At 39.9% G+C, this 26360-nt stretch overlaps 1 protein-coding gene across 1 annotated transcript; it reads right to left on the reverse strand.

The window, feature by feature from the left end:
* Window positions 1-1674: 1674 nt before the first annotated feature.
* Window positions 1675-25952, reverse strand: NIPAL1 (NIPA like domain containing 1). Its single transcript, XM_036853872.1, has 6 exons — window positions 25282-25952; window positions 16291-16557; window positions 11443-11499; window positions 7313-7403; window positions 5571-5731; window positions 1675-5036 (listed from the first exon to the last, which is right to left on the reverse strand). Exons 1-6 carry the CDS (start codon window positions 25325-25327, stop codon window positions 4417-4419), a joined length of 1242 nt encoding a protein of 413 aa, XP_036709767.1. The 5' UTR covers window positions 25328-25952; the 3' UTR covers window positions 1675-4416.
* Between the last annotated feature and the right edge of the window lie 408 nt (window positions 25953-26360).

Here is a 26360-nt window from a genome sequence, read left to right on the forward strand (position 1 = left end):
TTATAAGATATTGAGTATAGTTCCCTGTGCTATACAGTAGGTCCTTGTTATCTATTTTATATACAGTTGTGTGTAAATGTTAATCCCAATCTCCTAATTTCTCTCTCTCCCCCCCACCACCGCTATCCCCTTTGGTAATTATAAGTTTCTATGTCTGAATCTAGTTCTTTTTTGTAAATAAGTTCATTTGTATTATTATTATTATTTTTTTAGATTTCTTGTATAAGTGATATCATATGATATCTATCTTGCTCTGACAGTATGATAATCTCTGGGTCCATCCATGTTGCTGCAAATGGCATTATTTCATTCTTTTTTATGGCTGAGTAATATTCCACTGTGTATAGATATACCACATCTTCTTTATCCATTCATCTGCCGATGGACATTTAGGTTGCTTCCATGTCTTGGCTATTGTAAATAGTGCCACAAGCTTTGGGGCCAGATTGAGTTGCATGCTGGCAATCAAGAGTTACTGGCTGGATCACAGAAGGCAGGGGGTGGGAAGGGATTCTGGGAACATGGTGCTCAGAACTTGGCTCTTATCTCCACTACCAACCCCCTCCATGTGCTTCCCCCCAGTCAAGTAGTTGCTGGGACCTACATGTGGCTGGGTGCGAGTGAGAGCCATGTGGTCTTATGAGGGTCCCAGTGCAGAAAACTGGTGAGAGGCCTTGTCTCATGACGGCTGGACAGGCTTGAGGCTGGTAGGGCTTGGCCTGCAGAGATTCTGCCCCCTCTGTCCCCAGCCACAGGGGAAGTTCCACATATAAAAATGAAAGCGGCTTCTATCTCAAAGGCTTTCTCCCATACTAATGGCATTAGTGGAGATTCGGTTTTCCCTCAGGAAGAAAGGTTTTTTTGTGATTTGTGACCGAAGTAGGAAAAGGTATCTCAGGTAGTTGGCTCTCTCAAAAAACTTTTTTTGTTTGTTTTTTGCAAGCAAAGCTTTCACTGGGAAACATATGTTGTTCATTGTTACAGATAAAAGTTAAGACTCTTTGTAACCTAAGCTTACCTCTTGGAGGCTTCCTATACACCGCAGCTAGGGTACTGAAATGTTTGGTATACGCTAACACAGCTTGCTGGGGGAAGCTGTAGTTCGTTCTAACTCTGCTGAGATGTGCTCCACCAAGGCCTCCTTAGACGTGCCTACATTCCGTGGAGTGGGTAGTCTGGGAGGTTTGAGGGACTTGGATTTTGGTCTTCATTCTGATCCTAAGTAACTATGCGATTTAGGGAATTGCAAATTATTTCTGTTCATCTATAAAACAGACACAGGTAAGAAAGAGGCCGTCTGTACCCTAGACAATTCATGTCTATAGACACAACTGAGGGAGTTATTCTCAAACATGAATTCAAATCAGAACAGGGAAAATTGATAAAGTCATGGTGATGTGCTCAATACTGAAGTTCTAATGGGGCTAGAAGGAAATTTGCTGAGGGTTTGCAAATGTAAATTTTGATGTAATGCAATGCTACCAAATATTGTTATAATGCTTTTTTCTCCTCCTCCTCCTTTTTCTTTTAAATTTCTGAACTGAGGGGAGATTTCATTACACTGACTGTTCAATAAAATTATCAAAAGATAAGATAGTGTCTCCTACCTTTCATTCAGGAGATGGTTTTGTGGAGAGCCTTTTTCTAAAACACAGATTTTAATTTCAAGGAAAATGACAAAGCATTAAACAAAGTGCAGATTTTTTTTTAAACCTCAGAATTTTCTTTTTGATTTCAAGGGGTATTTTTGCCTTTACACAAACTTAACTTCAAGAAACTCAAAACTGAACTCCAACAAGCATAATTAAACCACATTATTTGATTGCAAATGAAAAACATACAGAAACATTAATTTAAAAGTTGTAAACTTTCTAAAATGAACAGTATTTATAAACATTTGAAAAATAGAAAATTTCATGATCATAGTTTTTCAAAACATTTGAAAATATTTCATATATATTCATATAAAGTACTTTTCCACAAAGTTTTGTTGGAATGTGAAGATTGCATTTAGTTTGGTTTTATTAGGAAAAATAAAATATTTTTGTCAGAATCATTTTGTATTGTTGAGATAGTATACTAATGGAATTCATTTTCACTTGGATTATTAAAAATGAGCTAAGGTAACACAAATTGAAAAAAGAAAAAGAATGTAGGAAAACTGGCAACTAATGGTCCTTACCTATATAGTACTGAGACTATGAGAATTAAAATGTTGATTCAAAGAAAACTAAATTGTATTAAATGCCTCAATATCAGGCATGATGTGGGTGCTTTCCACATATATGTATTTGATTTCATACTCTTAAAACAAAAATGTTAATTTAATTGCATGTTTCCAAATCTAGAGGGTTTTATGAACATTCTGAAATCTGAACTAAAAATAAAATCATTAACCATTGACCTAAGAATAAAACTGTAAGTTGGAAAATAAAATGAAACTATTATGTTTATAGAATTAGGACGAGCTTTCCATTTGGCTGTGTGAGGATAGCTTTGTGATCCTTAATGACATGTGTACAGATATTCACATAATAAATCTTAAGGTATCTATGTGAGATAAAGTATACATATTAAAATATACACATATGAGACTACCAGTTAAGACTAACACAGTTAGTCTCAATACAGGGATCCAGCATTTTATTCCTCCTTAGACAACATCTTCCTATTTGGGAAAAAGTACTCTGGGTTTCGGATTTGCAACATTTTAGTTTTTCAATGCATATGCCCACCAGAGATTTTTAGAGTTTTTCAAATGTTTCATTGTTTCTCAACATATTTCAGCTCATTAGATCTTTCTCAGACTTTCTCCTGGGCATATGTGTCAATACCAGTTCATTTTCCAACCCAGGGTACACATGGGTTCTTGTGTTCCAAGAACCTCTAACCTGGGCACAATATACCAAGGGCAAAGCTTTGTAACAGGTGACGTTGAAGAAATATCTGACACTAAGATACAGTCGAGTGGAGGACTACCCCAACCTCAGGTTGGATGCTATTAATTTCCTCACCAAGAAGGTGTCCTGGAGAAATCAACAGAGTTTTCAACGGAAAAAGAGAAACTTAAAAGAATTTCTACAACTTTCAGACACTACTTTTTAAGAGAATACTTTTTCTACAAACTTGTGTTCATAGCTTATATATCTGATATACAATTAAGGTGAAACAGCAATCAACACAGTAAACATACATTTGACCTGAGGTATCAACCATGAATCTTCCACGGATTATCAATTTTCAAAAGTTTAGAATGCACTGAATTGCACTCAACACTAAACTATGCCGAAGAGACTGTGCCAGCACTTTAGGGCTTTGCAGTCATCTCAGGTCATCACCGTGAAAATCAATCACAGTTCAACCGAACTGGAGAAATGCTAAAGTCACTTTAATAGAATTCTGAAGAAAAGAATCTACTATTATTACCCAGAATAGACTTGAGGTAGATTACAAACAAACAAACAAAACTAATAACATTTGACATTAGAAGAGAATAATCCAGTCAACCTGAAGAGTTTTTGTTTGTTTTTAATGTCATAATTTTTTGGTTAGGATTTTTTTTTGCGAGAAATAAGTTAGTCTAGAAATAAGATAGCTAATTTCTTTTCCATTAAATCAATGAGAAAAGATTAATGGATTAATCTATCCATAAACGGTAGAGACCACCAAAAATGTTACTCCTGCCATGCACCTGGAGTGAGATAGAAAAATTTTATGTAGGCTTTAATATGAAAAGGTATTTTCCTGTAGTATTCCCTGAGTTTTCTAAGAAGTTAACTCGCCTTCCTATTCTCCTCAAACTCCTCAATAAGTTACAATTTATAAGCCCTTCATGGGCATGTGTGTCTTACACATTCTAGCCCACCAAGCAGCAGATTTCCAACATGTCTATTTTTTTCTTAAACACTCTACCCTTTAGCTACCTAGTTTAGAAAGAAGGAAGTTGTAGAAGGTGGGAGGCATCAGTGATCTCGCTTCTCAGTTTTAATAATTTGAAACTATGACTCATTAGAGAATGGTGACTGATATTCTGCTTACCAGCACACAGTTGTGTTTACCTATGAATTACTGAGAGACTAAGAATAGCAGCCAAAGAAATGAAGAGCCACCTGGCAGAGCCAAACATATTGTGACCAGAAGAAAGAGATTATTCTGAGTTATCTAACTCTTTGACTTCTTTCATGCTTAGGGAATATTTCAAGTTTGCAGAAATGAAAAACAGCAGAAGCCTTCTGGAGGAGGATCAAAACTTTGATTTTCAAGTTTGATGGCCAAAAGTAAAGGCTTTTTTATTTGGGCTCATGTCTAAATTATTAGTTAGAACTTTAAAAATGCCAGCTTTCCTAATAGTTGTTCCAAGAATCAGGTATTCCTTCTCCTCTCCAAGTGTCTCTTAGCGGTTAAAGTTCAGGGTTTCTAGGGACTTTGATCATCAGTCCTGCTAAACAAGGTAATGTCATCATCAAATCCTGGGGCTGAACATTCTACATTCTCTAGTAAGACGTATTTGTCTTCATTACCATTCGGAGAGAGGACTTCTTTCTGAGTAGTGGATGTCAGATCACTCCAGGTAATGTCAGTGTTTTTAAAAGCATGTAGAAGGAAGATGCCATTGATAATGGTGAAGAACCCACTCAAAGTCCCGATGATATCTCCAGCATTCATGCCATACCATTCTTGGAATAAGATGGCGGAGCAAGTTACTACCATGGACGTGAAGAACACATAATAAATGGGAGTCACAAGAGATGTATTAAAGGTGTCCAGTGCCTTGTTGAGATAGTTAATCTGTGTTGTCACTGAAAGCACGAGTACAGCCAGCAAAACAAAGACCAGGGGATGCTTATAAATGGGCTTCCATTCCAGTAGTTCCTTAATGGCAATTCCCAGGCCCTTGACAGAAGAAACTGAAAATGCTCCAATCAATGAACAGATTGAAATGTAGACCAATATATTGGTCTGTCCTTTCTTGGGAGCTACAATCAAAATCAGCACCAAGGAGATCACAGTTATGATCACAGCAAAGGAGATAAATCCTGTTAGGAGGAGAAAAGAATTAGACTTCAGAAAATGCTAATAGGATCAAATCTTTGTGAAATCTTGTTAGTCATGAGTTTAGGAGCCTAGGTGTTTTAGAAAGAGACGTGAGATTAAATAAAAAAACAGGAACAACAACAACATTTTACTGCATGGCTTTCAGTATTTCACAATGGACTTTCACAGACATATCATTTGAACCTCACAGACAACACTATGAGGTACAGCAGGTATTGTCTGATTGACTTTATATTTTCAGAGGGAGAAAGATGTGAAAGTTTGGGTTGGAGTATAAGTCTTTTCCCTTTTCTATCCCCATCTCTTCCTTTCATTCTGTGGGGGGGAAGCATGGACACAAAAATAAGTTGTGTCACCTTTTCAGAAGACTTGTATTACTCGGTCAGACCGTACTGTATCTCAACCCACAACTAGGCTTCTAGGAAGCCTATTACAATATTATTACCAATTCATTTGATGAGAAGAGAAAGTGGAGCAGAATTTGAGTAAGCGTTTCTTTTGGTTGAATCACAGACCTGGGTCTCTCAATTTCATTTCCATTTCATGCAGAGAAGCGACTTCCTCTTCTTGTGGGGCATGGATAACCATCACAGTTGATCCCAATATACTTAATATGCAGCCTATTTTCCCATGAATGTTCAAGTGCTCATTTAAAAAATAGGAAGACAACAGTGCACTGTTGGAAGAAGAAAAAAAAAAATCACTCTTGTTCAGTTACCTTTGGATTCCATAGCAGCTCAGATGTCACACTGTGGTGCGCACCAGTCTGTATCCCAATCAACTGATTGGAATATGCTATGTGACACTGAAAACCCTGGTTGGCTGGCTTCCTTCCTTCCTTCCTTCCCTCCCTCCCTCCCTTCCTTCCTTTCTGTGTGTGAAGTTCATTATTTATTACTAAATTTGTATCTAGAAAAATACAAGTAATTAATCGAGTCTGCTTAATTGCTTTTATAGTTAAAAAGTTATAATAGGCATTCTATACACCTGTAATCTTCCCATGACCTTCTAAGAGGTCCCACTCAATTCATTTTGAATTTCCCCATTTTCTCCTGTAAAGCCAAACAAAATGGAAGAACTTTCACATCTTACTGGCATGACACATTTAGAACATGGGTGCTCATGAAAGCTTCAAAGAAAGATATATACCTAAAGAAGAATTACTCTGCTCAGAGCCAATATTTACCTGGTACACACAAGTACAACCATATGGGTTGTCAAATATTAAAATATTTCCTTACCAGCTGCTATTCCTCTGATACTTTCACCTATTCACTGCTCCCACTCCCTTGTTGCCATGGCGTCAGGAAGTTCTAGATTGGCACCACCATGGACACAGATCATGCCATCCTGCTGCTCAACCAGTAGGTCCACTGTGGCCCCTTCTCCTGATGCCCTGCACTCCCACCAGGGCATTATCAGTATCCATTTGCACCCAAGACTATGGTCAACTACCAGGTGCTTTCTGAGAGTCACCCTCATGTGGCCACTGATGAGGACTGCAGCATCAGCAAACAGTGCTACTACCGATATCTATCATTCACTAGTAGCCAGTGTTCTAGTGCTTTCTGTATGGACTCACTTACTTCTCACAACAATCCTACAAAGAAGGTGAAAAGAAGTGGGTAGGCTTAGTCATAAGCTTTCTTCTAGAGGTTGGTAATGAATGGAGATTAAAAGGAAAAGAAAAAGACAACAAACAAAACAGTTGCTTAGTTACAAAATAAAAAGAGTTCATGGGCTCATGGAACACATTCATTTGGAATCATAATAAAGACCAACTCAGAGATATTAGATCCAATTTTTATTAACAGGAAAATGATTCCTGTTTCCAGTACTAAAAGAAACTAAGATATCTCCAAACAGAAGTATCCAGCAGACAATGCAAGAGTTTTAGTGAAAGTTGAAATTTAACCCGAACACCATGCTTTTTAAAGTCCTCTGACAACTACGGTCATTAACCGCTATGACAACAGAAAGCATTAAAAGGGCTGTGGCAATTTGTTCAGGTGAGAGGGAAATAAAATCTGCTTGGCTCCACTGAATCGTCACAAAGAAAACACACAATTACTTTGTGTTTTGCGGGAAGACCATCTATTTCCTATTTCTCCTGCTATTTATTGTATAGTCTTCTCACATTATTTTTGTGATTTTCAAAATTCTGTTTTGAGGTATGCTTAGTAATCTGTTTCTTGTGGGTTAAGTTTATCACGGTATTAAAATCCCTCAGAAGCCAAGTTCCTTATTGCTCACGTACCTTATGAGAACACTCAGAGCGCCCAGTGGGGTGACCAAGGTGGCAGGTGCAAAAGCATAAGCTGCAAAATTCGCAGCCTCGCCTGCTCCCACTGGAAAGCAAGCAGCAGTATTAATATAAAAGATAGGCTTATTTATCCTATGAGAAAAGCAACTGACACATGCAAAGCAGTAGTCTTTTATCCCAAAGACACTCATATATCTAGTGAAAAGGAATAATTTAACTTCTTTTAGGGAAGGTTTGGTATTAAAAGGATAAACTGTAATTACCTGGTGATACAAACTCAATTAATGCAAAAAGTGGTGACAGAGGAATATCTATTTTAAATGACCTTCAATAAAGTTTTTAGTTTCTTTAGAACCAGAAACATATTTGGTCACTCTGATGAAATCTAGAAGAGGTAGCTTTGGAGTAAGTAAGTAAGAATGATTGTTTGCTCATTTGCTATGCAAATTAACAATAAAGCAGCTTTTAAAATCAGAATGCTTTCTAGAGATGTACAGTCTAGGCAGGGGACAGGCAGAGATGCCTACCACAGGCCTGTGTAGTCAGGGACCTCTGGATTGCAGATGATCTACAAGTAAGTAACAGTATCTCAGTAGCTCAGGGATATCCAAGCAGCTCTTTGCAAGTCCTAACAATATGCTCCTGGAATCCTTTTCTTATCTGAGGAACTCCAGGCTTCCATAAGACAGTGTGATGCAATTAACTTCTAGAGTGAGGGAAAATCCTTCTAAGAGTTGGGCCCTTGAATTGGGGCCAAATTATTCTCATGGGTCACAACTGAATGCTTGCCCGCAGAATGTAGTATTTCACGCTGTAAACTGTGCCAAGCAGACACATTGTAGCGAGAGCTCCAGGAACAGATAGAAGACACCAGCAACCACTTTCTTTTTCCCTCTGGCTGCTTTCCACTCCACCCCCCAAGCCCGACCCCAGCCTCAGCCAAATCCACAGGAGTAATCAGCTTTAAAATATCATAAAACAGGGCTTCCCTGGTGGCGCAGTGGTTGAGAATCTGCCTGCTAATGCAGGGGACACGGGTTCGAGCCCTGGTCTGGGAAGATCCCACATGCCACGGAGCAGCTGGGCCCGTGAGCCACAACTACTGAGCCTGTGCTCTAGAGCCTGTGCTCCGCAACAAGAGAGGCCGCGATAGTGAGAGGCCCGCGCACCGCGATGAAGAGTGGCCCCCACTTGCCGCAACTAGAGAAAGCCCTCGCACAGAAACGAAGACCCGACACAGCCAAAAATAAATAAATAAATAAATAAAGTAGCTATAAAATTAAAAAAAAAAATCATAAAACAAACAGAAACGTACAGAACGGTAGGAGACTGCTCTCTTAAGAGCAACAGTGGTAGTTTTCTCAGAATAGTAAGTAATGAAATAAAATTCATATTTTATGGCAAGATGAGAAAAATTTAAACATAATTTTTTTTTTTTTGGCCCATTTGGGCCTCCTCCCTCCCCTTTAGTGTGCGTTGTGCGTCTGCATTAACCAGACCTCCTTAGGAGATAACCTTCCTTCTTAATCTCATAAGGGCCCACTATTCTCTTTGTAAGTGCAGCTCTGGATTGTGTAAACTGTCCATTAGATGGTATTTAATGCCCCCTGTCTCAAGAACTTATAACTGTGCTTTGATCTCTAACAGGCGGAGCAGTTCTCTTTCTGAGAGTCTGTTCCCAGGTTATAATCCTCAGTTTGGTGCGAATGAAATTTTCCATTTTTTTCTTAGATCGACTGATTAATTTTTTTCGTCGACATGTTTTCTTGAATACTTCATTATTTATATTTTTATCATTATAGACAGCTTTCCAGGAAAATACTGATTTCATAATTAAAGTACTGTATGTTTGTCACTAGATAAAATCTCTGATGTTGAAGACTTGTGCTTTTCACTCTTCAATACTGGCAGAAACTTTGTGCATGGTGAGACTAAAATTACAAACATAGCCATATAATATTCTCCTTCTACTTTCATTCTATTGTGTGGGTAGAGGGTGGAGAGATACAAGAGACAGAGAGAGAGAGAGAAAAGGAGAAAGAATCATCCAAATATTTATTTGGAATCTTCCCAGCACAGTCCCTGACAACATTTACTCGAAGTAAGAAAACAGATGTGAAAACACCTTAAAAGCTGAAAAAGTTATACAAATTTAAATTATTTTTATTCACCATCCTGTAAGCAGATAGGGTATGGGGTCCCTGGAGGAAAAGAACCAGATATAGCTTTTTGACATGAGAAGTCATTTTAGGACTAAGCCTTTTTTTGATCTAAGCCTGGCCACAATGTTTGCCCTCGAACAGGTCTCAGTAATTAATGATCTTAAGGGAACAAAAGAACAAACTGTTATCAGTCAAGAGAAGTAACAGCAAAGATGATAAATCAGTTGTAAAGACTCCCAGTTCTGTTTCAATGGTAAAGATTAGCCTGCAGTACTTCCTTGAGCTATTTTGCAGAATTTAAGTCCCCTCAACCACCAGATCAACTTGAACCCAAGGGACGATGATGTTGACCTTTTCTTTTTCTTTTTTTCTTGATAGAACCATGGTGCTTCCCCAGCATATATAACACTTATTATTTAGAAGTTGGTTTTTTTTAAGGTATTATAATTATTATTTTTTTTAAATTTTTAAAAATTTATTTTTGGCTGTGTTGGGTCTTCGTTGCCGCGTGCGGGCTTTCTCTAATTGCGGCGAGCGGGTGCTACTCTTCGTTGCAGTGCACGGGCTTCTTGGTGGCTTCTCTTGTTGCGGAGCACGGGCTCTAGGTGCGCAGGCTTCAGTAGCTGCAGCACGTGGGCTCAGTAGTTGCGGTGTGTGGGCTCTAGGGCACGTGGGCTTCAGTAGTTGTGGCTTGCGGGCTCTAGAGTGCAGGTTCAGTAGTTGTGGTGCACGAGCTTAGTTGCTCCGTGGCATGTGGGATCTTCCTGGACCAGGGCTCGAACCCATGTCCCCTGCATTGGCCAGCGGATTCTTAACCACTGCGCCACCAGGGAAGTCCCGATGTTGACCTTTTCTGACCCTCGTGACTTCCATCAATTAATGCTTGGATTTTGTCAACCTCTGCCCCAGTTCTATGCTGAATTCACCTCTGCTCAAGCCCCTTCATGAATATGCATGTACTTTTAGCTTAAAACTTTCCTAATTTTGCTGTTTGGGAAGACACTGCTTTGGGAAAGATCCCCAGTGTTCCCCTTACTTGCTGCAAGTAATAAATCCTTCCTTCTCCCAATCTCTGACTTGGTTGTGTCTTTTGACACCCATCAAGAGATGAACCCAGTTTTCAGGTAACAAGCCTTTTAGATACCACCATTTATTAGAGAAAAGCTATCCAATTCTTTCTTGTAACAAGATCTCAAAAATACTGAAATGTCTTACTTAGTACAGGAAAATCAATGGAAGTTTTAAGGCTTTTTGGCTACAGAGATGGCTGGAAGTGGTGTGAAACTACAATTTATGAGGTCCTTTCCCTGGAAGCTTTAGGCTTGGGATTTGAGAAAGTTCAGAGGAGTTAGTAGGGAGTTATAAATCTGCAAAAGTGCCTGAGGGCGATACACTGCCTTCTTACTGGACATCACATTAGCGTTTAGAAAGTGCTTTCACCTCATACAGAGTCTCATTTAATCCTCAGGGCGAGTGTAGGAGGAAGGAGAGTGCTGGCAACCTTCATCTTCTCTCCATTTGTTCAGAGCTAAGCAGTCCAAGGGGACTTTCATTTATCCGTATTTTGGTCCTGGCCAGGAAAGTGTACCTACTCTATGCAGTGAGAACAGTCACATATTGAATTAGGAGCTGGGAAAATGTGGGAGGGAAGCATTTTCCTCAGTTGTTATGGGGAATAAAATACAAGAGAAGGAGAAGTTTGTGATAAAATATACGATTTCAGACAATAACTTTTTTACTTGCATTCCAAAACAGTACTGAGAATGTGGAGGTGGGGGGAGGAAAGAGTAAAAATTAATTCTAAATACATGTGATTTATTTTATATGTAAGACATTATGCCCACACAAAAATTTCTAGACTTAAATGCCATCCTTACCACCTAGATAAATTAATCAATTTGAACAACTGCATGTACTTTATCATTTTACAAGCAAACACTATTCTTGGCATTAAGGACTTACTTGAGAGTAATCCTGCCCACCAGAGCCATTCCTTGAGGTAAGAATATCCACCTTGTCCTAGGAAAATGATACAAATAGAAATTAAGTTCTAAAGTGGAGGAAGAGGGTTTGAGGAATTAACTTCTACAAAAGGTACCGGAGTATGGTTGGAAAACACAAGGCTTAAGGCCTAGTAAGTATATCTCATCTTTAGCTTATTTACTTGGTCATTTCCAGTAAATCTTCCATTTAGAAATCTTCTTAAGCTTTCTTTATATCGCCTTTGACTTCTACACAAAGTCAGTTTTTTCATTTGCAGGAAAATTTTATTTAGTCATCAGGTTTACTACTGTCTACTGAAAAGAAATGCACAACCTGAAAGTTGAGAATTATGCTTTATTCGGTTGACTTGCTGAGGACTTAAGCCCAGGAGGCAGCCTCTCAGACATCTCTGAGTGACTGCCCTGAATAAGTAAGGGAGGAGCCTGGGTATATAGGAGTTTTTGCAAAAACAACAAACAAACAAAACAGGTAGTTGGAACATCAAAAGATTACCATTAATTAAAGAAAATGAATTTAGCACTTTTCTTTGTAAGGGAAGATGTAAGAGTCTGGGCTCATTGAAATCATTCCTTTGATATGCATCTTAACTCTCTAGGGCCAGTATCCTGTTTTCTCCATCCTGAACGCCCTCAGGGTGCACTGTCTGCTGGTGGCTGATGGCTTGATGTTGGCAACACCCTTTGTTTACTGATATGGCAGGTTATATTCTTTGTCCACACCATATTTATGCCATTCAGGCATGGACATAGAGTATTATAAGCCCTAAATACTTTGTTTCAGCCACAGTTAAAAAATTAAAGACAGAAAACCATAAATCATAAATTAGATTGGTATCTAAGGAGGACCTTAAAGGGATGAAGATGGTTGACATAAGAGCTTTTGAGATTTTGGATAGTCAATGAGAGAATAGCCAGCTGGATTCTACTTATTCTCTACCTTGGCACCATGAAATTGAATTTGTCTAGTCTACTGAAAAGGACAAAAACCTTTCCTAAGATATTCAGAGAGTTATCTTCCCACTCCATAATTTGTGAGCTTAAGTCATTGTTATGATTGTTTTAGAAACTGCAATTTTCTCACCAGTTTTAATATACTTAACGCTGTGAACTTGACCTATCTGATTTTGTTTATAGTTAAACTAAAAAGGATATATTAGCTGTGAGGATTATGTTGCAAAGCAGTTAACCATGTTTATTTATGATTTTCTCCTTACAAAATTTGCAAATAACCAAATTGGAAAATTAAAATATGATTTCATATGCTGTTTTTAAACAACTTAATATCACAAATACTTTCTCAGCCCTTAATGATTGAATAGCCTAAAATCTGGTCTATTATATATTATTATTATTAATTTAACCTGTATGAGACCATATATATATATGTATGTATGTATATATATGTGTGTTTGTTTTCTGTGTCTGTGAGTCTGTTTCTCTTTTGTATATATATTCATTTGTATTATTTTGTAGATTCCACATCTAAGTGATTTCATATATTTGTCTTTGTCTGACTTACTTCACTTAGTGTAATATTCTCTAGGTCCGTCCATGTTGCTGTAAATGGCAAGATTTCATTTATTTTTATGGCTGAGTAATATTCCATTGTATTTATATACTCCATCTTTTTAAGCTAATCATCTGTTGATGGGCACTTGGGTTGTGTCCATGTCTTGGCTATTGTAAATAGTGCTGCTTTGAACATTGGGGTGCATGTATCTTTTCAAATTAGAGTTTTCGTCTTTTTTGAAAATATGCCCAGGAGTGGGATTGCTGGATCATATAGTAGCTCTATTTTTATTTAAGGAAACTCCATACTGTTTTCCACAGTGGCTGTACCAATTTACATTCCCACCAGCAGTGGAGGAGGGTTCCCTTTTCTCCACACCCTCTCCAGCATTTATTATTTGTAGACTTTTTTGATGATAGCTATTCTGACCAGTGTGAGATGATACCTCATTGTAGTTTTGCTTTGCATTTCTCTAATAATTAGCAATGCTTAGCATCTTTTCATGTGCCTGTTGGCCATCTGTATGTCTTCTTTTAAGAAATGTCTATTTAGATCTTCTGTCCATTTTTTGATTGGGTTGTTTGTTTTTTTGATACTGAGTTGTACTAGCTATTTGTATATTTTGGATATTAACCTCTCATTGGTTACATCGTTTGCAAATATTTTCTCCCATTACATAGGTTGTCTTTTTAGTTTTTTGGTGGTTTCCTTTGCTGTGCAAAAGCTTTCAGTTTGATTAGGTCCTGTTTGTTTATTTTTGCTTTTATTTCTTTTGCCTTGGGAGACTGATCTAAAAATATTGCTACAATTTATGTCCAAGCATGTTTTGCCTATGTTCTCTTCTAGGAGTTTTATGGTGTCACATCTTATATTTAGGTCTTTCAACCATTTTGAGTTTATTTTTGTATATGGTGTGAGGAAATATTCTAATTTCATTGATTTACGTGTAGCTGTCCAGCTTTCCCAACACCACTTGTTGAAGAAACTGTCTTTTCTCTATTGTATATTCTTGCTTCCTCTGTTGTAGATTAATTGACCGTAGGTGTGTGGGTTTACTTCTGGATTCTCTATTCTGTTCCATTGATCTATATGTCTGTTTTTGTGCCAATACAACACTGTTTTGATTATAATACTGTAGCTTTGTTCACTTCTTAAGATAAATTCTTAGAGGTAGAATTATTAGATTTTAAGATATTAACATTTTTAAGCTTTCCCAAATTGCTCTCAGGAAAGTTTGTACCCATTTATATTGCTTCCACCAAAGTTTGAGAGGGCTATTTATTTCCCAAATTCCCTTACCAACATAGGGCATTATTTTTTAAAGAAAAACCAAATATTGTTAAAATAGTAGGTAAAACCCAGGAGTTCAATGTTATATAGTTGGTATATCTTTGGGTACTAGTGAAGTAACATTTACTTAGGTATGTTTATTGGCCACTTACAATTCTTATTCTGTGATTTCCTTGTTTATGTGTTTTGCCTTTTTTCTGTTAGGTACCTATCTTTTTCTTATCGACTATAGTCACTCTTTGTATATTGTGACTTAACTACCCTTTGTCATATAATTTGAAAAATTTCCCCACATGTCATTTCCTTTTTAGTTTCAGTTAAAGGTGGTTTCATGTAGGATTTTTTTTTTTTTTGGGGGTCAATCCAGATAATCTCTTCCTTTATATAGAACTGTTTCTTCCTTTATCTTTATGCTTAGGAAGACTTTATTTTAGGTTTTTAAAAAAAATTATTTCATTTTAAATTTAACTCTAAACTATGAGGAATCTAATTTACCAAATGGTATAAAGTAAAGCTCTCACATTTTTCTCCTCTAGTTTTTGCCAGTTGTCTCAGTACTTTTCATTGAATAATTAATCCTTTCTCCAGTGGATTGAAATGCCACTTTTAAAAATTGTATATTAAATTGCTGTATGTACTTATATAAGTTTTCAATTATCTTTTATTATTTTGTCTATCTTTGTTAATGCCAAACTGTTTTATCAATGTCCCCTCAATAGTACTTTTATAAACTTGTTTGCACAGTTCATAGCCGTTTATTTTCCCCTATGAACCTTAGATATTTAGCTCTTTTATGACATTATTCTTGATAAGAATGAATAGAAAATTCATGGTTAATGAAGGATAGCCAAGCAGAGCTACACAGCTTCTGAAATGTCACTACAAATAGTAACCTAACTCTACCGTAATCCGTTTACTGATTTGACAATACTTATACCCTTATGCTAGGGTACATTCCTGCTCTGTGAATCTACTATCAATAAACAAGCCGGGGGCTTCCCTGGTGGTGCAGTGGTTGAGAATCCGCCTGCCAATGCAGGGGACACGGGTTCGAGCCCTGGTCTGGGAAGATCCCACATGCCACGGAGCAACTGGGCCCGTGAGCCACAACTACTGAGCCTGCGCGTTTGGAGCCTGTGCTCCGCAATAAGAGAGGCCGCGATAGTGAGAGGCCCGCGCACCGCGAAGAAGAGTGGCCCCCGCTCGCCGCAACTAGAGAAAGCCCTCGCACAGAAACGAAGACCCAACACAACCAAAAATAAATTAATTAATTAATTTAAAAAAAATAAAAATAAAAAATAAACAAGTAAGCCTGTTGACAACAAGTAAATAAACAATTAATGTACAATGACAAATTATTCCAAGTACAATGAAGGAAACCCTTAGTGCAGTGATAGAGAATAGCAGGGGTAGAGGTGAGCGAAACCTCCCCAGAGAGGATGGTCGAGGAAGGCCTTTCTGCAGGGGTGATAGTTTAGCTGAAGTGTGAAGGATGAGTCAGCCAAATGACAGTTAGGCAGAAGAGAGCTGCAGACAAAGGAAAAGACCTCGAGGTGGGAGAGAACTCGGTACATTCCAGGAGCCAGAGAAAAGCACACGATAGTGAAGGAGGCTGAAGATGAAGCTGGAGAGGTAGCACAGGCCATTTTAGGCAGCAGGTGAGGTCAGAGACTGTGCGAGGATGTTTGGATTTTACTCAAACATGCAAAGAAAAGCCACTGATGTGTTTTAATCAGGGGAGTCGCCTGATCTGACTAAATCCTGGAATCTCAGACTAAGGCTATGAAAGAAGAGCTCATCCCACACTCCAAACCTCTTGCGTTTTAGTCTCACCCTAAAGGAGACACAACTGGCTCAATCCTGGAAACTGCTGAGAACAGTTGCTAAGAACAGGAATAGGGGCCAAGACAGAGACAGTGAAATGTTATTCCTGTAGCACCGTGGTCTTACAGTAGGATGATTTCTGCAGTTAGGAACTTGAATTCGTTAGTTGCATCCATTTCTTACCAGCTCTAGTAACGCCCTTGCTGGCCAGTTGTAAGAGGCCCTTTTTTTTCAAGATGAAACTGGAGCCAATAAAAATACTGGAACTTATTGCCAGTACCAGGCCTACATAAAGACTGTATTTGTTCTCTGCATTTGCAGAAATGCTCCAGTTGGTTATGCTGGAATTCAGGTCCCTGTGGAGGACAGGAGAAGCCAACAGCTGTGACACACGTATGATCTCACACCAAGCCTGGGAGGCATTCGGACAGATCAGAGACAGCACGTAGCCTGGAAAAGGGAAAGAGGGAAATGTCAACCGACGAAAGGGAGACACACTCATCTTTACTTTCTTTCTCCAAGAAAGAGAAACTTGAGTGGGCAGTACTGACACACTGGTTTTTTACTGCCCGATGGGCGGTCTCCAGCACGTGGTCCACGGGCTCGCAGACAGGTTCAGCTGGGCTCACACAGGTTCTTCAAAATGTTTGCAAAGTTGTTGAGTTGTTATCACGCGAACATGCGAGACTTCACATGAAAGTCTGGATTCCTCTCAGAAAACGGAAGATCTAGCAGTACTCGGTTCTCTGCTCCAGCCAGCAGCAGCCTGTTGGAGCAGCAGGGAGCTGTTCAGACCCAGCTTGGGCTCAGCGGTTCATCACAGCCCTACAACGTCCACTGCTCTCCTCCACGCCGTCAGTGTGTCTCCGGGAAAGCAGCAGCATAGGTGGCGACTGAAGGTGGGAAAGGGCAGAGCAACCCTGTGGGTCTAGAAATCACCATGTTACAGGAAACTGAGCTATCCCACTTGGTGGGGTACGAATTGTGCATTTTAGAAAACATGTTTAAAAGCGGTTTTAGTTTTCTGGACCACTTTCCTAAAAAGAATAATTTTGCAGGTCTACTAACTCACTTCCTCCTTAAACAAAAATAGAATCTAATAGACAAATGAATTAAATATCAGGAGTTTTTTTTTTTTTTTCCTGAATAGGATTCAAATAAGCATGTAAATCCACTGAACCAGACCCATTATTATAAGTGCCTTTCTTTTTTTTTTTTTTTTTTGAGGCTAAATACTAAAACACAGAATGAAAACATTTTACACTATCTAAGAAACTTTTTATGATCTATTCTCCACTCAAAAAGCTGCAAACAAGGTGACACCGTGACTAGGTTTTCTGACCATCTTCTCAACTTTTTTTTTTCCATTTAAAAGGCATATTTCCCTAGCATGACTTACCTTAAACAAAAATGGGCAAAGAAAAATTAATCAACTACAATTTTAGAATTAAGTGAAAAAAGAAAATCAGTTTTACATCTCAAAAATCTTAAAAGGACACATGAACAACTAAATGATGTCTTAGAAACAAAACTTTAAAAACAGGATCTATGCCTCCTGGGCAAAGCATTATGAAGTTATGTGAATTTTACCACATACACAGTTGAGAAACAACCGTAAAGTTCAGGTCTAGCAAAAGGTAAAATAATTGAATTCAATCTTTTCGTGATTATTATTTCATTTATCTCTAATTTGAAAATGAACCAACTTTGATCCTGTGATACAGGATAAATTCTGGGACAAAACTTCTAAATATTCCGAAGAGAATTATATTACTTCAGGGATATTCTATGGTAACTGAGGAATTGTTCAGCCTGGTTGTTTTAGTAAGAATTGCTGCAAATTTTCACATAAGCTAGCCTCTAGCAATCTGTCCCAGGCACTGTTCATCTCATCCAACCCCTAAGAGTGCAAAGTAATTTTTGGTAGTAAGAATTTCGATTACATGAATTCTTGGGAAAACATCTGACTTGACTGTCCAGTAAATTCCACGGCTGCATTAATGTCACTTACTATGTAGTTAACATAACCATTCCAAAACTTTATCTCTGGAGACAGTGTGGGTGGACCTCATTCTAGTCAAACAATATTCTTTCTGAGCTGTTGACACAGCAAAATGTTTCCAACATTTTAGGGGGTGTGGAAGCAGAAGGTGATAAGGGAGTGCAAATAATTTTTGTTGCCTTTTGTAAGTTCTCATTGTAAGCGGGCATTAGTGTTGCAAGGGTTTTTTTTAACTTTTAAAAAGCTTAAAAATTTTTTAAACTTAAAAATTTTTTTAACTTTAAAATTTTTTAATTATTATTTTTTGGCTGCGTTGGGTCTTTGTTGCTGCGCACAGGCTTTCTCTAGTTGCGGCGAGCGGGGGCTACTCTTAATTGCGGTGCACGGGCTTCTCACTGCGGTGGCTTCTCTCGTTGTGGAGCACGGGCTCTAGGCGCACGGACTTCAGTAGTTGTGGTGCTCAGCCTCAGTAGTCGTGGCTCGCGGGCTCTAGAGCTCAGGCTCAGTAGTTGTGGTGCACGGGCTTAGTTGTTCCACGGCATGTGGGATCTTCCTGGACCAGGGATCGAACCTGTGTCCCCTGCATTGGCAGGCGGATTCTTAACCACTGCACCACCAGGGAAGTCCCAATGCTGCAAGTTTTATGGCAGGAAAAAGTAATAAAAATCTTGTCTATTTACTGACCTTAGAACTTAAATTGTTTTATGTTTGGGGAGCATATTAAGGACGGAGCCCACAGCAGGTATGACTGAAGGAGGGAGTGACTGGCGGGTTGGTGGGGGTGGAGTGGTGCTGGGCAGGAGGGGAGAGATGGGTGAAGCAGACTGTGTGGGCAGGGACTTTGGAAGGTTTCAGAGGAATTAGAGATATCTCAAAATCAGAGGTGGCTTCTTATGATTCTAGTAAGCAAAGTAATTCTCCAGAGTTTAATCCAAACCTTATTCAACACAGAAAATTTATTACATTACTCATTTTTCATTTTATTTTATTTTATTATTATTATTATTTTTGGCCACATTGCCCGGGCTTGTGGGATCTTAGTTCCCTGACCAGGGATTGAACCCGAGCCCTCGTCACTGAAAGCTCGGAGTCCTAACCACTAGACCACCAGGGAATTCCCCTTTATTTTTCATTTTAATAGACACTGTCAGTAGCCCTCTCAAGTGTCTGTACCAATTTACACTCCTGTCAGCAAACAGCATGATGTTGTAACTTCTTTGATGTTATTATATATTGTTCTAAATATTGAATAATTAAGATTTAGGAAATATATGTCAGTTATAAAGAAAAAAATAATTCAATACACACCAGCGTATCAACCACCCAATTTAAGAAATAACAACTTGGGAATTCCCTTGCGGTCCAGTGGTTAGGGCTCAGCGCTTTCACTGACGGTGGAACTAAGATTCCTCAAGCCGTGTGGTTTCAACTCTCCTGATTTTCTGTCTAATATTCCTTTTCTTTAAAAAAATGATTTCCCCTATAAAATTATATCTTTAAATAATAAAGTGTTTCGTTTGCCTCTTTTTGCACCTTCTAAAAATGTAATCATATAGTATGTATTCTTTGGTGACTTGCTTGTTTTTGAGATTTATCAGTCTTGATGTTCTGGCTGTAAGGTTTGGTTTTTTCCCCACAGTTCTATAGAATTCCACTGTATGACTATCTCACCATTAATTTTTCTATTTTATAGTTGGTGGACATTGGATAATTTACAGTGTTTTTGCTTTTACAAACAGTGCTGCTAATGTTCTCAATTATGTTAAACCAAATGAAATAGATGATATTTGACAATTTTTGACCCTACATAGATAGCAGTTTCATATGATTCAACTTAATATGTATCTTCTATGTACAGGTGTGAATGTTTCCTTACAGACACACACAACTTAAAAATTTTAAAACAAAGTTAAATTTTCTACAGGATTATATGCCTTTTCCCACCTTTAGCTCCATTACAAATTATCTATAATCTTGGGCAAGCTGAGTCATCACTCTTGGTTTCAGTTTCTTCATCTCTAAAATGAAGGATTTTGACTTGATGATTCTAAAGACCCCTTCCTTAATTTTGTGGTTTGATCATAAGCTATCTTGGTTCCCAGAGTAATTTACTTATAATCCTGGTAGCTCATAAATATTGCTGATGGACCAGCTCTAAATTCATAGGCACCTGTAGCTGGAAGACATTTTAAAGAAACTGATGCTAAGATATTAAGTGACTTGCCAAAGTCATGTAACTGCCCAAACAGGGCCAGGTAACGCAATTCCCAGGCTACTATTCTTTCTATTTCAGAAAAGTAAAAACATAAAGTACAAATAAAGTCAGTTAAAATGTATTATTGTTTTTATAAAGATGAAATGCTTTAATTTTTTCAAGTCCTATTTGTCTGTAGAGAATAATAATATATATTGTCCAATTATTACATGGAATAGGGTATCTTGGTTTCTGAGAAATCAGTGACTGCATAAAACTACATTTTTAATCACTGCAAGATATTTCCAATTTGAGAAAATCATTGTCTCACCATCCATTCTACTGGGTTAGTTTGGATTATTATTCAGCAATTAGTCACTTCCTTACCCCTCCCGAGGAGGGCAGAGTATTCTGCCCTTGATGTCAGCTGGGAGTGAATTGGTGGCCAATGGGACATCAGCAGAGGTGATATAAGGAGAGGGTTCAAATGTACTTATGTGGTTGGGCCTACCGCCTTGTATTATGGTTGGCTTTACTCTCTTGCACCTCTGTACTTTTCAGGAATAGAGCTTCCCTGAGCAGCTGCTGCCCCTTCAGCTTGATCCCAGAATGAAAACATATGGAGCAGACCTAAGCTCATCCCACATTAAGGAGCCAAACCCAGGTGGGTATGTAGCCTGATGCAGAGACACCCAGGTGTACCCAGTCTAGATTAGTCAACCATCAGCTGGCCTACAGACACATAAGCAAGAATATATGATTGTTGCTTTCAGCCTTTGGGTTTTGGGTTGTGTGTTATACAGCAATAGGTGACTGATACACCTGCCTATTTATATTAGCAAAGGAAAGAGTGAATGAAATCTCTCATGTCTCCTACAATTTGTTCTCCAAATATCAGCCAGTGTGAATCAGATTACATCACTCCCCTGCTTAATTCCCCATGATTTTTCATGGCAGTTATAACAAAGTCTAAATTCCTAATCCTGGACTTTAAAAAAGGTTTACATGCTCTAAAGCTTGCTCACCTCTGACATTACATTGCATTACTCTTTCTCTCTCTCTCATTCTCTGAAAAAACACTGGTCATCTTTTCATTCTTTGATTCAATATATATTTATTGGCTATCTATTATCTGTCAGGCATTTTCCAGAAGCTGGGGTTACAACAGTGAGTAAAATAAAATTCCTGCTCTATTACATTCATTCTAATGGGGGGAAATAAACAAGTGAACTAATAACTACAGAATATGTTGAGTGCCATGGAAAGCAGTAAAAGCAGCATAAAGGTGTATTTTTTTTTTTAAACAGCATTGAATGGAAAAACCTCTCTGCTAAGGGTAAATGCAAACACCCAGACTTGGGAATTTGCTTGAGGGGATGGGAGGAACTGCACCAGCCAGGCTGGCTGGTGAGAGAAGGGAGATGGTATGAGATGAGGTCAAAGAGTAGCAGGGGACAAGCTCAGGTGAAATGAGCTTTTAGATAAGTAGGTCCAATCTAGTCATTTCTCCTTGCAAAATTCTGTAATGGCTTCCCTTTTCATTCAGAAAAAATCCAAAATCCCCACCACAGTCTACAAGGGCCTACAGAATCCTGGCCTCCAGCGTGCTCTGTAACCTCATTCCCTAATTTTTTCCCCTCTTCCTTTCACAGGCTAAATTCCTTCTCATCTTAAAGCTTTTAAGTAGCCTTTACTTGTTACTTAGTGCTAGTAGTGGCTGGCATGGCTAACTCCTTCTCTTCACTGAGCTCTCACTTCCTTAGAAAGGCCTTCTCTGCCTTTCCAATCTAAAGGAATTTCTCACTTTCCATCGTACAATTTAATACTGCCAACCAAACAGACTTCCTCTTACAGCTTAATTATGGCTTTGTAACAACATTGTATATCCATATATCAATTTTATTTATTCACCCAACAAATTAGTTGTTGAACACCTAGCATGCGAGGCACCATGTTAGGTATACATTCATGCAACACTTAACAAATTCTTATTGAGCACTTCCTGTGTGCCAGGGTCTTGTTCTAAGAACTGGTGAGACAGTGATCAACAAGACAGGTAAACAGGTCTCTGTTCTCATGGAAACTGACAATTTTAGTGAGAAAACGAACAGAAAAACAGGAATAAAGGGAGTAGAATAGGAATGAGAAATAATTTAGAGCAAATTTGGAGCAGATAAGAATGAGAAATAAGTTTGAGTAAATTTGGAAATCAAGCAGATATATCTAGCAGATATATCTACATATGAACTCTGATAGGGCTGGGCAAGAAGCACATTATTTCAAGTAACCCAAATAAATTTGAGCAGATACTGTTGATTTTTTAAAAAGTTAAAAATTTGTATCTCCAAACGAGATTGTCCCACTATCAGTGTGTTTGGAGGTCAAATACTCTATGAGGACTGTTGACCATCAGATTTCCTACATAAACTGCTGCAAGTAATAACATATTGCTTTCTGAACAACCTTTAGTGAAGAATTTTTAATACCTTAAAGCACTTGAATTTCAGCACTTAGGAAATCTACAGAAGGCTGAAAAAACAGCTGCTGCTTTTAATCTTGTAAAAATCTGGAGAAAATCTTTTTTAGTGTAACATAAAAGAAGCTATATTTTACATAGAAAATGCAGCTTGTCCTGCTGATAAAAGTTATGTTCATTTGGTGGAATTTTGAGAAATGTTTATGATATGGATTTTTTTTTTTTAAAGAGTAAAATCTCAGAATCATTAATGTGTACCACTGCATCCAAGAGGCCAGAGAATGGGGATGGACACCTACAGAAAAAAACAAAGGCTCAAATAATTTTGTGCTTGGTTGGATTGCTAATTATGAAAACCAATTATCTGGGCCTCTAGACCCAGACTGTCTAGGACCAGATTGTCTTGCAAATCCCTCTATTCTAGAACTTAGGCCAGGGCTTCCCTGGTGGCGCAGTGGTTGAGAATCTGCCGGCCAGTGCAGGGGACACGGGTTCGAGCCCTGGTCTGGGAGGATCCCACATGCCGCGGAGTAGCTGGGCCCATGAGCCACAACTGCTGAGCCTGAGCGTCTGGAGCCTCTGCTCCGCAACAGGAGAGGCCGCGATAGTGAGAGGCCCGCGCACTGCGATGAAGAATGGCCCCCACTCGCCGCAACTGGAGAAAGCCCTCACACAGAAACGAAAACCCAACACAGCCAAAAATTAAAAAAAATAATAAATAAATAATAAATAGAACTTAGGCCAATGTCTGGCACATGGGACTCTTGTCATTTGAATAAATGAACAAATGAAAAATGGAGCCTTTACTCCATGTCGGGCTCTGAAGTGTGTGCTTCATGTGTAATCCCATCTGCATCTATTCCTCAAACTCTAAACTGTAGGAATTATTCCCAGTTTATAGATGAAGAAAGACTTAAGGAGGCCGTCATAGCTGAGAAGACTGTCTGGTGCCAAAGCCTAATCTCTTCCCACTACTGATAAGAAGGATTCTGATTTCTCTCAAGTCTTTCCCACTAGCATCCCACCTAATTAATTACCACAGTTAATTAACCCCAGGTATTAAGCATGGAGCTTGAATATTTCTTGTTGGAACTAAATGCATGAGCAAAGCAGGAAAATCATTCCTAAATTCAAACAAGCGGATGTAATTCACACATCCTCCTTACTTACAGATCCTTGGGTAAACAAGGGTGGACGTGTTAGTAACAGTCTGACTTACTGGTTTAGGAATTCTTTAGACAAAGAATGACTGACTATCTAGGAAATAATTCTATATCCAGCTGCCTTAGTAACCACTTCCAAAACCTCAACTTCTGAATAGTTTGTGAATGTTCAGGCATTTTTCTCTTTCTTTGTGTCCCTTCTTTCTCTTGGCGGCACAGTTTTGACTGGTTCACTGCCTTTTCCCCCCTTGAAACAACAACAACTCTCCGCATCAAGGAATAAGCTGGGAGAGCCAAGAGAAGAGAAAACCCGGGGAAGTTGCCAGCAATTTTGGAAAGATAGAATTCTTGCCACGCCTCTCACTGCCGCCTCCCTCTTTACATCCTTACCAGGTAAAATAGAAATCTGCTTTTCTCTGGACTCTGTAAAAATTGAAAACTGTCATTTCAGATGATACACACTGTCCGCCCGCGCCCACTCCCCGCCGCCGCAGCCGTGCCCCTACTTTTATCCGGACTCACGCACGCCTTTGGTGTCGAGACCGTAGAAAGCCTGCGAGTGTTGTAAACACCTGGCACAGGGCAAGGGGCGGCGCCCTAAGATTTTACAGGACGCAGGTGGCGGCTGAAACCCCAGACTAGAAAGCAGTGAGGGACCTACAAATGAGTGCGCCCAGTTCCCGGTCTCTTCCTCCGTCCTGCTGTCGCCTTAAGCAGCCAAGAAGTGACTTCACAGCGAGTCAGACACGAGGCTACTGGGGTTGGAGGCGTTTTCATCACAAAGGAAGAGGAGAGAGGTGGGCAGCCCAGGTTTGTCCAGAGCCCTCCCCCGGGGTGGGGGGCGGGGGGTGGTCCAGGGCGCCTGACCCCGCACAGTGTTTGACCCTCGCCAAGCCAGCGCTGGACGCAAGACTGCACTCCCGTCCGGTCCGCGGGCACGCCCTCTGCCCACTGGGTGACGTCGACCACGGACTCTGGAAGTGAGTCCGAGTCAGTGGAAGCGTCTTTTTCAGATGAGACTTGAGAGTCTTCCTACAGCACCCTGATTACCCAGTCACGACACTCAGCTCTCCGTAATCTACATGGATCTGTCTTCCGGACCAGGGTGGGAGCCACGTATGTCTTGCTCGACTCAGGCATCCCCACAGAGTCTGGCATATTGTAGGCACCGATAAATACTTGTTGACCGGCTGACTGGCGGAAATGAATGAATAAATGCATGAATGAGCGCGTGAAGAGTCGGCGTATCCCTTTCTGGTCTCCACAAGTACCCGGGACCGCCCGCCCGTTCTCATCGCCACCCGAACGCCAGATCCTCCGGCTCTGGGCAGACACTCACCTTCTCGGCAGGGCTCTCCGGGCGGCAACCTCACCTGTCCCCCCATGGCCCGCGAGGAGGCTTCCCGGGCACAGAAGCTCGCTCCTCACCCACGGGTGCTTCTCCTCCGCATGGATCAGTGTTGGGGCGGAGCTGCGGGGTCTCGGACTGGTGCGCGCTGACCCCGGCCCCGGGCAGCCTCAGCCAATGGGGACGGCGGGGTGGGGCCTCCGCGCAAGCCCCGCCCCCCCCGAGGTCCGAGGCTTGGGTGCTCATTCTCGCCGCGCTGGCTGCGGCTGCGGTCAAGGTGTGGCTGGTGGGATCGCCGACCGCCACGCGGGACCACTGCGGGAGCCAAGCAGTACAGAAGCACAGACACACTTTACAGGATAAAGGCGTCTCTCGGAGCGTGGAGGCCACCGAGCCAACTCCCTGGGAATTTAGCGGCGTAAAAGCCTGTGCTGAGGCCCCTTTCTGGCTTCTCCGGGTCGGGATGTCTCCTGCCTTTGGATTCTGAGGGTCCTGCTTTGTGTGTTTGCGGCTTTGTAGGGAAGTTGTGGCCACTGGGATTCTGTTCTGATTACCATGCTCAAGTTTATTCTCAGGGCTTGACAATGGACTTTGCCGTTTTGTGCTAGTATCAGCTTCTCCTGCGGTCCCTCGGCTTCAAACTCCCGCCTTCCATACGCCCCTTTCCTAAGTCATATAGTTATTGCAATAAACCCTAAAGGAAAGGCAATGCTGAAACTGAAACGACTAATTCCTACCAAATAATAATAGCTAATGTTTATGATATTCTTGCTTTACCGTGCATATGTAGGCACTTTATATGTATTAACTCATTATATCTCACAACGTAGTCTATTAACCCCTAGTTTACAGATGAAAGATCAGAGGAAAACAGTGAGATTAAATAATTTAACCAACTATTCAGTGGAAGACTTGGTAGCCGGTTATTACGCAACACGGTATAATTCCTGCTAAAACCCTCACCACAGGAATGGGGTGCCTCTGTGCTCTGGGGCTTCAGCACTGAAGGAAATACTCTTGTCTGCTTATCTTGCCTTTGCTCTAGATAATCATGAGCAGTGCTATTAACT

This window comes from Balaenoptera musculus, chromosome 5, assembly GCF_009873245.2.
Source record: "Balaenoptera musculus isolate JJ_BM4_2016_0621 chromosome 5, mBalMus1.pri.v3, whole genome shotgun sequence".
NCBI lineage: Eukaryota > Metazoa > Chordata > Mammalia > Artiodactyla > Balaenopteridae > Balaenoptera > Balaenoptera musculus.